Raw genomic sequence first — 13,598 nt, forward strand, 5'->3', positions numbered from 1 at the left:
GAATTAATTCAGATCCAGAATTTAAGTTTTTGTGCTACCTCTACCATAATTTTTTTTAAAGCTTCATTATTGCATATTTAGACTGTTGCTAAGCAATACAAAAGGTCTCACAATGCTCAGAGGCATGGCATCATGTAATTCATTGCATATTCCATATTGGAATCAAAAGCAGGTGGTTTTGCTGAGACTAGCTAGCTATGGCTTGCATGCTCCCAAAAGTGATGGGTTTTTTTTTTCATTTCAAGGGAACCCTAGAAATAACATTCTCTAGTTTTTCTCCTAGACTATCACTCTTGCCTGACTAAATCACTATCACCATGGTAAGTGGATGCAGGATTTTGAATCAAATCCACAACTGCAATTTCTCTTCCTTCATTTTTTAACCTCATGAGGATAGATCCAACTCCTTTTGCAACGTATATAATTACAGCTTACACTTAATAGCATTTATGCAATCTCACACGAAACTCTTTATTTCACAATCAGGGCCTTTGTGGAAATTTGATTTTTCTACGAATACAATAGTAGCTGTCATGGTGCTGTCTATGCTGCCAAATATGATCTAGTCCTTAATTTGCAAGAGTACCTAGAAGCTTGTGGCCTCTTTTGTCAGATTGTGATGATTATAAATGAAATAATGAGGAATTATTAAATTAAATAAAGGGCTGCTTCCTATTTGGTAATTTGGAGGCTGAATCTGTAATGGTACCATTTGTATAAATTAACCTAACTCAGTCTAGAAAATGTTTGTGCCTTTCAAATTGCTCAATTTACTTGAGATTTGAGACATCTATAACAATAGAAAAAGAAAGGGAGGGAAGAAGGAAGGAGAGGAGAGGAGGAAGGAAGTAGTGAAAGGAGGGAAGAAGGAAGGGAAAGGAGAGAAGGATGGAAGGGAGAGAAAGAGAAGGAGAGATAGTAGGGAAGGAAGAGGAAGAGTGGAGGAGAGGTAAGGGAAGAAGAAAGAGATAAGGAAAGGTGGGTGGAAGGGAGAGTAAGAGCAGGAGAGGAGGGAGGAAGGGAGAAAAAAGAGAAGGAGAGAGGGTAGGAAGGGGAAGAGAGAGAGTAAGAGTAGGGGAGAGGTAAGGGAAGAAAAAAGAGGAAGGAAGGAAGTAGAGGAGGAAGGGAGAGAGAAAAGAAAAGAAAGAGAAAATAAAGTGGTGTCATAACAGATGCTAGGGATGGTAAACAATACAATCCAAACTGTACTCTATAATCTCTTAAATGGAATAACAATAGTATAAGATTGGCAAAGAAAAAGAATAACCATGTGAATGTTTACCTGGAATTGTATGTTTATATATAGCACATTAGAGATAAACAATATTTGGTTATAAATAGCTAACTATAGAAAGGGAAAACACTAACTGCAAAGAAACCGATTCGGAACTGCCGTATGATATATGATGGAACTTCTTGTTCCTATGTTGTCTTAAGTCGTGTGTTTGTTCTTGTTGATGTGTTGATGTGTGTAAAAACTTTTTAAAAAAAACAAATTGCTCAATTTACTATCAAACAACATGGCTTTGCCTTTGGTTTCTCACAGGGGGAAAGGAAAGGAGTCAACAAGTATTACCCACCTGATTTTGATCCAGCCAAGGTAAGAGGTCCATCTGGAATGTTGGAGTAGTTTGGGATATTGGGTCATAACAAGGAATTTAAACAAATAGTTCAGTTCAGTTCAGTTTATTGTATTTATATGCCGCCCTTTTCCCCCGAAGGGGACTCAGGGCGGCTCACAACTCAAACCAGGGAAGGGGGATACAGACAAAAAGTTTAAAAAAACAAAAACAAAAAACAAAACAAAGCATAACAATACATAATTTAAAACACAACAGTCATAACATTTGAGACGGGGGCAACAGCTCTTTAGCCCCAGGCCTGTCGGAACAGCCAGGTTTTAAGGGCTGTGCGGAAGGCCTGGAGGGTGGTGAGGGTTCGAATCTCCACGGGGAGTTCGTTCCAGAGGGTCGGAGCAGCCACAGAGAAGGCTCTCCTCCGGGTAGTCGCCAGTCGACACTGGCCGGCGGATGGAATTCGGAGGAGGCCTAATCTGTGGGATCTAATCGGTCTAATGGAGGTAATTGGCAGCAGGCGGTCTCTCAAGTACCCAGGTCCAATACCATGAAGGGCTTATGCAGGATAACCTCCTGTTGGTATATTTACAAGCCAAGATACAGAGTCAGTGTTTGAATGGTGTCAGAACACTTCAATAAGATAAAATAGAATTAAATGTAAATGTAATGTAGAATTAAACTTTCTGGATTCTGTTTTTATGTATAGTTGTATAATTGAAATATCCACATAAACAGAAAAGGAATTTCAGCCTTTTTGGCTACCCCCTCCCCATACCACGGCCAACAATGCTTGTTAATTGTCCACCAGATAAAGGTGGAAAGATTCATGGAAGTATCTTATGTACAAGAAGCTTAACACCGACTTTATCTATCTTGCAGCATGGCTCCCTTAACAAATATCGCAATAGCCATCCATTGCGGGAAAGAGCTCGTAAACTGTCCCAGGGTATCCTCATCATCAGGTAAGGCCACCTAGCCACATACTTAGAGCAAGAACTCTTGGGTTGCTGGAGGCAAGAAATGTTGACTACATCCTAGTCATAGCAAGGGAACATCGGAAGCAGTTCCCTTTCTATTCTGATAGGGCTTGTTCTCCCACTAAGTAAAATTCTGAATGTTTCTGCAACATGCGTAAACATGTCACTTCTTTCCCAGATTTGAGATGCCCTATAATATTTGGTGTGATGGCTGCCAGAATCACATTGGGATGGGTAAGTATGGATATATCCCTCAAACAGTCCAGTTTATATGTAGCGATTGGAGTTACATGCAGGAGAAAAAACTATTACTGTGTGACCATCATTTAGTAGTTAATGTAAAGTGATACACATCACTCAGTTTGATTAGATTTCCAAACAATATTTGAAATTCCCTTACAGATTTTTGACAATTTATCCAGTGTCTTGTACCAACAATCTTATCAGTTTATAAAAGTTCTCTTAAGCTTGTAATTCAATGTAAATTTCAACCTTACTCTCTCATTAGCCCAACTGTGTTTTAATTTTTTTGCCCATTTTATCATACAGTCTTTAACTTGTTTGTCCTCAGTTTCCATTTTCAGTTAAGAGTTAATAATTCAGTGAGAATTGATAATTCAGCGAGAGTTCCTAATAATAATAAGTTTATCATTTGCAGGGAGCTCTACATCAAATTCAGTGTTACCCTTTTCAAATTCATAATTCCTTTTATCCAACTTAAATCTTTCCATTAGCTGAATATAAAAAAACTAATAGTAAAACCTTCCCAGCTCCAAGTTTTCTCATTTTAAGTTAAACTTTAAAAAATCAAGTTAGCACGAGTTAATCATTTTTGTTTAACTGTAATTTCCCTCAAAAGACTTCTTGGGGTGACAACTTTAAAGAGATTTTATAAAATAGTTTTGCCTTATATCTATTCTAAATTCTCAGTATGGCATGTCAAAAAATGGTTTTTGAAATCTACATTAACCTTAACTTTGTCATCCCACAAATAGTTTTGTCATCCAAATGCTAAATCATACTCTTCCAATTGCAATAACCTCTTATTTCTTAAAGTCACCTACTCTTTCATCCAAATTAAACAACAAGCTTAAAATATAATTTCAAACATGATACTCCCAAACTCTCTCTTTCTTTAGCATCCTGCAGGAATTTATATTTAATTGTTTATTTTTTTTTAAAAAAAAAATTATTTTCAAAACAAACACAACACAAAGAATCCTCCTCCTTTACATACTGTAGAAAGTGCTATCAGTTGGTTACAAAAGACTTTTGTGCATCTCTTCCACAGTCATCAAGCATAATTCATATTAACTCAAGTATTTTAACTCAGATATATTTATACATATTACCATCCTCATACCTCCATTTTAATTTGACTATAATTGTTTAAACGTCCTTCATCATAAAATATACCAAGATTTAAAACATAACCACATACTGGCATTTCATTTGCTATTTCTAATATCCTCCAATAAACACTAAATCCTTATGGCCTATTCTGGCTAAACATCCATAATATTTAGTAACAAAAATTTTTAATCCTTCTTTCCAAATCACTGTTTACAATTTACATCCAATTTCCTTATGTTGTATACATACATACATACATACATACCAGGGCTGGGTTTCAACCGGTTTGCACCGGTCCCTGCGATCCGGTTGGTCGCCGAACCCGGAAGTAAGTAACTTCCGGGAACAGCGAAGCCCCCCCGCGCCCGCGCGCGCCCGCACACCCGCGCCCGCTCCTTACCCGTTTTTTTTGAATTTCGCGCTTTCCACGCATGCGCAGAACGCCTGCGCGATCCTCCAGGAGCAGCTGGAGCATCGCGCAGACGCTAATACGCATGCGTGCGCCGCGTGTGTGCACACGCGCGCCGCGTGCGTGCGCGAGGACGCCGCCGGCCTCGTTCCAACCGATCCGGTTGGAACGGGGCGAGAAACCCACCCCTGATACATACATACATACATAACCCTAACCATATATATATATACATATATACATATATATACATATATATACACACGCACGCACGCACACACATATACACGTTATCATTATCCCTCCTTTATTTGACTATATCCTTTATCATAACATTTTTCCACCTAGTAATCAAAACTTAACTAAATTTAACTTAGTTCTTTTTATTAACCTTTATATATAACCAAAAAATTTCTAATCTTCCTTTCATAGGTACCATTCAATATTCATATCCAATTATTACTTATCATAGCAATACATATGTATACGTTATTATCATTATTATTTATTTAACTATATTTATTGCCACTAAATTTCACTAAGTTTAACTAGTTTTAGATTATACACTTTCATCTATCAACCTGTATCTTTCCAGTAGCAAAACAATCTCATGTCTTCTGCCATTTGTGGTATCAGTCCTCTAATCATCTCCTTAATCAAATTTCCATGAACTCCTCTTTACAGTTCATTGCTTATTAAGTCCCTTATATAATTTTGATAGCCTTCTTCTGTTTCCTTGATCAGCTTATGTTTAATTATCCGTGGTGTTATCAATGATGTTACTGATAACATTTCTCTCTTTAAATCTATAGATTCTTTTGTTTTGTCTTCTTCTATGTCTTGCCATCTGGGGCAGAGTTCCCATCCATCTAACTCCTCTTTCCGTATTCCACTCTTTCCATTTCCAGACACAAACCATTCACCATCGATGTCAACAGATTTGATTTCTTCGTGATCATTTTTCTCTTCGGTGTTTAGGACTCTAACCTATATACTGTATATATTGATTTGATTCCATGAAGAGAATTCTCACCATAGTTTAATTCTTCCAGGACTTTAAACAAGAAGAACTAGTTCAAAATGTCAAGAGCATCTAAAAAAATTAATGCAACTTGTTTTTCATCATTCTGTTGTATGTATTCTACTACATATAACAGCTCCCACATTATCTTTTTGCTGCCTTTTAGGTAAAACGCACATTGATCTTCATGAATAAACTTGCCTAAAAACCTTTTTGCCTGTTTGCCAAAACTGATGAGAACACTTTATAATCAGTAAAGCCTCTCTTTTTATCAGTATTTCAGCCAATAGATTTGATTGACATTATTCAAATGTGTATATCCCTTTTCGATTATTACTTCAGAAAGAAATCCCCCAGACCCCCCAAATTCGGTTATTAATCTCGAGTGAATTAGGTAGCATTCCAGCTTATGTAATAAGAAATCAGTAATAATCATGCTGCTAAATGTAAAATGTTAGAACAGGAGGAATAGAATTCAAGGGCTTGAATTCAGTTCTGAATGGGTTGGTGGATTTGGTTCTACCACAAAACCGCGGACGACAAAATCGCGGTCGACGAAAGCGCGTATGTGACGTCATCACAGCGCGACGAAAAAGATTGAAAAAGATCAAAAAATGTAAAAATAAAGCTAAAACCTTCCCCTAACCCCCCCAAACCTAACCCTAAACCTAACCCTAAACCTAACCCTAAACCTAACCCTTAACCTAACCCTAAACCTAACCCTAAACCTAACCCTTAACGTAACAAAAAACCTAACGCTAACCCTTAACCTAACGCTAAACGTAACGCTAACGGTCTAACCCTAACCCTTAACCTAACCCTTACCTTTATGTGAATCGGCTTGCTGTAATTTAATTTTTATTTCAATTTTTCGATCTTTTTCGTCGCGTTGTGATGACGTCACATACGCGATTTCGTCGACCGCGCTTTTGTGGAACGCGCTTTTGACGGGTCACTGGTGGATTTGGCCTCCCTGAAACGTGTTCTGGCCAAACTTGTTTTTTCCTATATCCTTTGGAACACAGGGAATGAGGCATACTAGCGGAGGGTTGTGGTTTGACCTCTCAGCATGTTTCCAAATTTAAGGAAATTGGACTTGTTCCTAGGTGTAACAAGGCAGAGTTCCCAAAGGCCTATTATGGTGTAATGTTTTAAAGAGTGGATATGGTAGTTTAAAACACATTCAATGATTTGTTAGTTGGTTTCCAAGCCGAGTTTGTGGCCTATAAATAGCTTATACAAAGGTGAGATGTCCTTTCTTCCACTTGTTTCTGCAGGTGTTCGCTACAATGCAGAGAAGAAGAAGGTCGGTAATTATTACACCACTCCTATTTTCAGGTGGGTACTCTGAAGACAGAAGATACTATTGTCATTGATCGTTTGGTGGAAAGTGCCCTAGTGGGGAGTTGGAAAGGATCGGTCCAGCCGATGGAAAAAGACTCCTGGTCAGGCTATGTTATAAAGAGCCGAGGTGGCGCAGTGGTTAGAGTGCAGTACTGCAGGCTACTTCAGCTGACTGCTAGTTCGGCAGTTCGGCTGTTCAAATCTCACCGGCTCAGGGTTGACTCAGCCTTCCATCCTTCCGAGGTGGGTAAAATGAGGACCCGGATTGTTGTTGGGGGCAATATGCTGACTCTGTAAACCGCTTAGAGAGGGCTGAAAGCCCTATGAAGCGGTATATAAGTCTAACTGCTATTGCTATTCTGTGCTAGCATTTTTCATTTAACTTTCTCAATGGTAATCCAAGAAAGGGCAAATTCTTAGCACCTAGCTAATTTATGCAACTCTGCATTGTTTGATTTGCGATACGTAAATCCACATCTATTAAACATACAAGAAGCACAAAGCTACATGCCAGAGCCAAAACTTGCGCAGTCTCCATCTAGTAACCAAAATGTCACAATGTACTGCTGGAGCGTGACCTGTCAAAACCGCGCCCGACTAAGCCGCGCCCGATTAAACCGCGTCGCTGACGTCATCAACAGGGCGACAACAGCGAGCGCGGAGAAAGAAGGGCGCTTTCAATAGCGCTTTGAAAGCAAGCCGATTCAACTTAAGGTAAGGGTTAGGTTTAGGGTTAGGTTAAGGGTTAGGTTTAGGTTTAGGGGTTAATTTTAGGTTTAGGGTTTACAGCGTGCTTCTGTCTCCGCGCTGTTGTCGCCCTGTTGATGATGTCAGCGACGCGGTTTAGTCAAGCGCGGTTTAGTCGAGCGCGGTTTTGTGGTGGAACTCTGCTGGAGTGTAGTTTGAGGCCATTCCTAAATCCACAATTTCATAAAAAAGTTGAGTTCTGGCTGCTGAATTCCTTTAGATTGTGTGGTCAGTAATTCAGAGCAAAGCCAGATCTCTCCTTGGGTCATTGGGCTTGCATGAGAAAAGAAAGAGATTTGGCATGAAGGTAAGAGGGTGGCTTTGGGTGTTTCTGGCATTCGTAGCCTCAGACCTGTGCCCTCATTCCCCTTCTTGCTGCATTGCATTTGGCTTTACAGGTTCCGTATGAAGTGCCACCTTTGCCCCAACCACATTGAGATGCAGACTGATCCTGCCAGCTGTGACTATGTCATTGTCAGTGGTGCCCGGCGCAAGGAAGAGCGCTGGGATGCTGAAGCCAGTGAACAAGTAATGGCCACAGGTGTGTGTTTTGGGACCAGTAGCATCCTTGAACATTTGTTTAACTGGGCCTGGCTTGATGCATCTGTCTGATTCTTAGCCCACGAGGAAAAGCAGAAGCTGGAGACAGATCCTATGTACCGATTGGAGCACGGCACACAGGATCAGAGCAAGCTTCAGCGAGCCCTCCCTACGCTCCAGAATATCCAGGAGGCTCAAAGTGCCTGGAAGGATGATTTCGTGCTCAACAGCCGCCTTCGGCGGAAGTTCAGGGTAAATGACGGGAAGTTACAGTAGAGGGAGGGAGAAGGATTCCTTTGAATATTCCTAGAATGATGTTTCTAAAGTTCAGCAAATGAAAACAGAATAGAACAACCGCAATTGCATTTCAAGTCATAATACATTTTTTCTTTTTTAAAAATCTGATACAACTTTTCAGCATTATCATTTCCCATTATGATTGTAGATCTCTTTTTTTTAAAAAAAAGAATTGTTTCTTCTTTTCAAAAGCTTTATTTTCTTTTAAAACAAACATTTCATCATTCCTCAATCAGTGAGACATCGGAGTACAATTTTTTGTGTGTGTGTGTCAAAATAGCTCTAGTTTACGACCAAATTCTTCTTGTCTAGCCTAATGTATACCCCTCCCTCCCTCCACCCTCCCCCCCAACCCCCCTCCTCCTCCCCCCCACCGACTTCCCAGAACCCGTACACGGTATGGATTTTTAACAAACACAGTCTAAAATCTATTGAGAAAAAAGAAATAAAGAAATCAATGACATCTCTACATTGATCTTAGCTTCTTCTTGCTGAGCTAACTTTAAACAATTTAAATCATTCCTGATCTTAAGCATAGGCTAACTGGAATTTCTTGGTCCCGTATTTATTTTGTATATAGTCAATCCATTTTTTCCAGTCTTGTTTATATCTCTCATTTGAGTGATCTTTAAGATATGCCGATATTTTAGCCATCTAAAATTGTTTCTGTATTCATTTTTCCATCTTATCTCTATCCTGTTTATTCTTTCAAAAGCTTTTTTAAAAACCCACATTTTATTTTCTATGGAGCACTTTTTCTTCATTTGTAATAGAAGTGTAATCGAAGTATTTTCAAATTCATGGTAGCAGGATTTTATGTTATACTATTATATTGTTCTGTTACATAAGCCACTTATATAACAACCAACTTTTATACAGGAAGTCATAATTGTAGTAACTACTGTACAAATAACCAAGCTAAAGATTGAAAATGAAAATCTTGGATTAAAGTTGTGGACTTGTTCTTACTTTAATTTTCTTAAACTTCTTTGGGACAGCTGGGCTCTTTTGGAGGTAGTATTTAAAGCGTGACCCGTCAAAAGCGCGTTCCCCAAAAGCGCGGTCGACGAAATCGCGTATGTGACGTCATCACAACGCGACGAAAAAGATCGAAAAATTGAAATAAAAATTAAATTACAGCAAGCCGATTCACATAAAGGTAAGGGTTAGGTTAAGGGTTAGGGTTAGGGTTAGGTTAAGGGTTAGGGTTAGGGTTAGAGCGTTAGCGTTAGCGTTACGTTTAGCGTTAGGTTAAGGGTTAGCGTTAGGTTTTTCGTTACGTTAAGGGTTAGGGTTAGGTTTGGGGGGGTTAGGGGAAGGTTTTAGCTTTATTTTTACATTTTTCGATCTTTTTCGATCTTTTTCGTCGCGCTGTGATGACGTCACATACGCGCTTTCGTCGACCGCGATTTTGTCGTCCGCGGTTTTGTGGTAGAACCATTTAAAGAGATGTCACTGTTCCCCTCTATTGTATTTTTCAAACCTGTTTTCTTCTGTTCCGGCTTCATGGCAGTAATGAGTGCGCCTCATGTGTCATGCTGCCTCTGCCCTCTTTCCCTTCTCATAGGAAGAGAAGAAAGTTCTCCAAGAAGAAGAGAAAAAAGACCTTGCTTTGCAGGCAAGAGCAAACTTAAGTATTCCACTTGTGCAGGAAGCTGAAGAAGATCGGCATCTGGCAGCTCTCCTCAAGTACCAGAGCCTTGATTGTACGTAAAGGGGTCTTTGCAGGGGGAAGCATGTGGGGCTGAAGGATGGAACTCCCTCCTAGAAGAATGTGTGCTTGACAAAGTGTTGTTGGCTGTACTGTAGGAGGAGTTGCTTTTAAGAGGTAGGTTTGGATTGCTACCCCCACTTTCCAAACAGGGCTTCTTAATCTCCTTTATTATACTGTTGTAGAAAATGACAGGACACACAAGCCAGCTCTTCAGAGAAGGAATAGTTTAAAGAGTCGAGGTGGCGCAGTGGTTAGAGTGCAGCACTGCAGGCTACTTCAGCTGACTGCAGTTCAGCAGTTTGGCTGTTCAAATCTCACCGGCTCAGGGTTGACTCAGCCTTCCATCCTTCCGAGGTGGGTGAAATGAGGACCCGGATTGTTGTTGGGGGCAATATGCAGACTCTGTAAACCGCTTAGAGAGAGCTGAAAGCCCTATGAAGCGGTATATAAGTCTAACTGCTATTGCTAGTTCAGCGGTTCAAATCTCACCGGCTCAGGGTTGACTCAGCCTTCCATCCTTCCGAGGTGGGTAAAATGAGGACCCGGATTGTTGTTGGGGGCGATATGCTGACTCTGTAAACCGCGGTATATAAGTCTAACTGCTATTGCTATTTGCGCAGGTTCATAGCAAAGAATAAATGGCCTGAACACTGAGTGAAATTCAGGAGCTTCCTTATAAAGTTTACCACTTTCAGCTAAAGCCATCTGTTAGTTTTGGAAACACCCCTCAAGATTTGCCCCTGAGTTACAGAAAGTATGTCTACAGGATGTCGTAATACATGGGTCAGCTAACGGACATGCATAGCTCATATTTTGAGGAACTAACAATACGTGTCTACCAAACAGATTAACAGCCAAGCCAGAAGATGGGCTAAAATAGATGTTTTACCTGAACATATTTCATGTGCAGACTTCCTTCTAACCCATGTCTAACCGCACTATGTCCTAAAAGCAAACCTTGAAATTTCTATGTGAACAGTTAAAGCTTAATATCATGAAACCCTAGTTTGGTTCAGGCTTGAGGCCTACTTTGGTTCAGCCTACCGCCTTAATACAATATAAGGGTAATGCCAATACTAATTTTAACAAGACATACTGTATATTTTGCTGGTAAATTGATTCTATACCTTTGCTACCATGAGTGTAATTTTTAATAATTGCTGAATTTCTGTCATCTTTCTCCATGCACAATTATTTGTAGGATTTCCCTATAGAGGTGGGAAACTACTCACCCTATATCCCAAATACAGAAATATACCAATAGAGTAAGCTGAGTTAAGAGCCGAGGTGGTGCAGTGGTTAGAGTGCAGTACTGCAGGCCACTTTAGCTGACTGCTAGTTCGGTAGTTCAGCTGTTCAAATCTCACCGGTTCAAGGTTGACTCAGCCTTCCATCCTTCCGAGGTGGGTGAAATGAGGACCTGGATTGTTGTTGGGGGCGATATGCTGACTCTGTAAACCGCTTAGAGAGGGCTGAAAGCCCTATGAAGCGGTATATAAGTCTAACTGCTATTGCTATTGCTAAATCATGGCATAGATCCCTGGATTTAGGGAAAGGAGGTGTGACGGATCCCTACTGCATAGATCTGAGAAAAGAACTGACCAGCTAGATGGCAGCATCTGGGCAATCTGGAGTGATTTTAAGAAGCCAAGTGGGGTGGGATTTGGTTTATTAATAGATGGAAGACCACTTGGAAACCCCAGAACTGTAGGGTAGATTGGGAAGCCGAGGTGGCGCAGTGGTTAGAGTGCAGTACTGCAGGCCACTTTAGCTGACTGCTAGTTCGGTAGTTCGGCTGTTCAAATCTCACCGGCTCAAGGTTGACTCAGCCTTCCATCCTTCCGAGGTGGGTGAAATGAGGACCCGGATTGTTGTTGGGGGCAATATGCTGACTCTGTAAACCGCTTACAGAGGGCTGAAAGCCCTATGAAGCGGTATATAAGTCTAACTGCTGTTGCTATAACTAGACCTCTGTTGTTCCTATTTTCTGTCATTGTAGCATGCTTGCTTCTTCCTTTTCAGCCTACGAAGACAGACAGAAACAAAAACGCAATGAGATTGTAGATCGCCCGTGGTTCTCAAGTTCCAAAACCAATGACACCCTGAAAAAGTTGCCATTTGTTGGGAGATCGCCCTCTAGCAAGTCCCTTGTACCTCTGAACAACCTCGGTGTCGTGTGTCGGAAATCCAGGGATACCAAGCAAACTCCCAGCGAAGGGGAGAGCAACGCCTCGGATGCCCCAGCACAAGTCAAAAGGCGGGACAGCGGAACGAGTGAAATGCCCTTCGACTCTCCCGCGAGGCCTTCAGGAGGCTCCCAAAAAGCGGGGAGGAGCCCCCCCTCTACTTTTGCTGCTTCCCTGGTTGCAGATTATTCAGATTCTGCGTCTGGTTCGGATGCTGAACTTTGAACTGAGTTTATGGATATAGAGAGAGAAAATATGGCCGGAAATGATGTGCAAATCAATGTCTTTTTTTTTTCCCCTCCAAACAACAAAAGTACTCTTTGCAGTTGGCACATGAAGCAGTTGGAATATGTGAATAGAAGCGTATGCGAGTCTGTGTGTGTGTGTTTGTGTGAGTGTGAGAGAGGGGGGGGGGGGAGCATTCCATGGCCAACTACCTTTTGCTGTTTTTTCTTACATCGTCTGCACTTGTTCCCCAATTCTTTAAACATCAGCCCATTGTTTTGTCCCAAGTGTCATAAAATAAACAATGCTATCTCCTTAGCCTTTCTCCTTTGTTATGCCCAGAATATAACAGTTATATGCCATTATAGGAAACTGTGTGTGACAGGAAGGAGGAAAGAAATATAAAATGAAGGATCACCGAGATAAGTGTTTTAAAAACTTTTTTGCACTCAAGCTTTTATTTATTTGGGTTATATTGGTATTTATCCGTGACACGCCAAAACCGCGCTCGACTAAACCGCGTCGCTGACGTCATCAACAGGGCAACGACAGCCAGCGCGGAGAAAGAAGGGCGCTTTAAATAGCGCTTTGAAAGCCGATTCAAGTTAAGGTAAGGGTTAGGGTTAGGGTTAGGTTTAGGGTTAGATTAAGGGTTAGGGTTAGGTTAAGGGTTAGGTTAAGGGTTAGGATTAGGTTTAGGGTTAGGTTAAGGGTTAGGGTTAGGTTTAGGGTTAGGTTAAGGGTTAGGGTTAGGTTGAGGGTTAGGTTGAGGGTTAGGGTTAGGTTGAGGGTTAGGTTGAGGGTTAGGGTTAGGTTAAGGATTAGGTTTAGGGTTAGGTTAAGGGTTAGGTTGAGGGTTAGGTTAAGGGTTAGGGTTAGGTTGAGGGTTAGGTTAAGGGTTAGGGTTAGGTTAAGGATTAGGTTTAGGGTTAGGTTGAGGGTTAGGTTAAGGGTTAGGGTTAGGTTGAGGGTTAGGTTAAGGGTTAGGGTTAGGTGGCTTAGGTTTAGGGGTTAATTTTAGGTTTAGGGTTTACAGCGTGCTTCTGTCTCCGCGCTGTTGTCGCCCTGTTGATGACGTCAGCGACGTGGTTTAGTCGGACGCCGTTTAGTCGAGCGCGGTTTTGTGGTGGAACCGTATTTATCATATTAAAAATTTCACATAATGGCTTAACTGGGTTCACACAGCAAGATTATTTGGTTTTAGCATA

The 13,598-nt window shown here is 40.9% G+C and overlaps 1 protein-coding gene across 1 annotated transcript in view; it reads left to right on the plus strand.

Annotated features, from left to right (window-relative positions):
* Nucleotides 1–12,708, plus strand: part of YJU2B (YJU2 splicing factor homolog B) — a 16,281-nt gene extending 3,573 nt beyond the window's left edge. The window contains exons 3-11 of the mRNA XM_087710973.1: nt 284–320; nt 1,547–1,600; nt 2,457–2,539; nt 2,733–2,788; nt 6,615–6,675; nt 7,827–7,969; nt 8,048–8,220; nt 9,833–9,971; nt 12,002–12,708. Of these exons, the coding sequence (XP_087567099.1) occupies nt 318–320; nt 1,547–1,600; nt 2,457–2,539; nt 2,733–2,788; nt 6,615–6,675; nt 7,827–7,969; nt 8,048–8,220; nt 9,833–9,971; nt 12,002–12,390 (1,101 nt within the window). The 5' untranslated portion in view covers nt 284–317 and the 3' untranslated portion in view covers nt 12,391–12,708. The remainder of the gene's footprint in view (nt 1–283; nt 321–1,546; nt 1,601–2,456; nt 2,540–2,732; nt 2,789–6,614; nt 6,676–7,826; nt 7,970–8,047; nt 8,221–9,832; nt 9,972–12,001) is intronic.
* Nucleotides 12,709–13,598: the final 890 nt, after the last annotated feature.

Source organism: Thamnophis sirtalis, unplaced genomic scaffold (assembly GCF_051295495.1).
Source record: "Thamnophis sirtalis isolate CommonGarterSnake01/CBP01778 unplaced genomic scaffold, rThaSir2_p1.2 scaffold_3, whole genome shotgun sequence".
NCBI classification, from domain to species: Eukaryota; Metazoa; Chordata; class Lepidosauria; order Squamata; family Natricidae; genus Thamnophis; species Thamnophis sirtalis.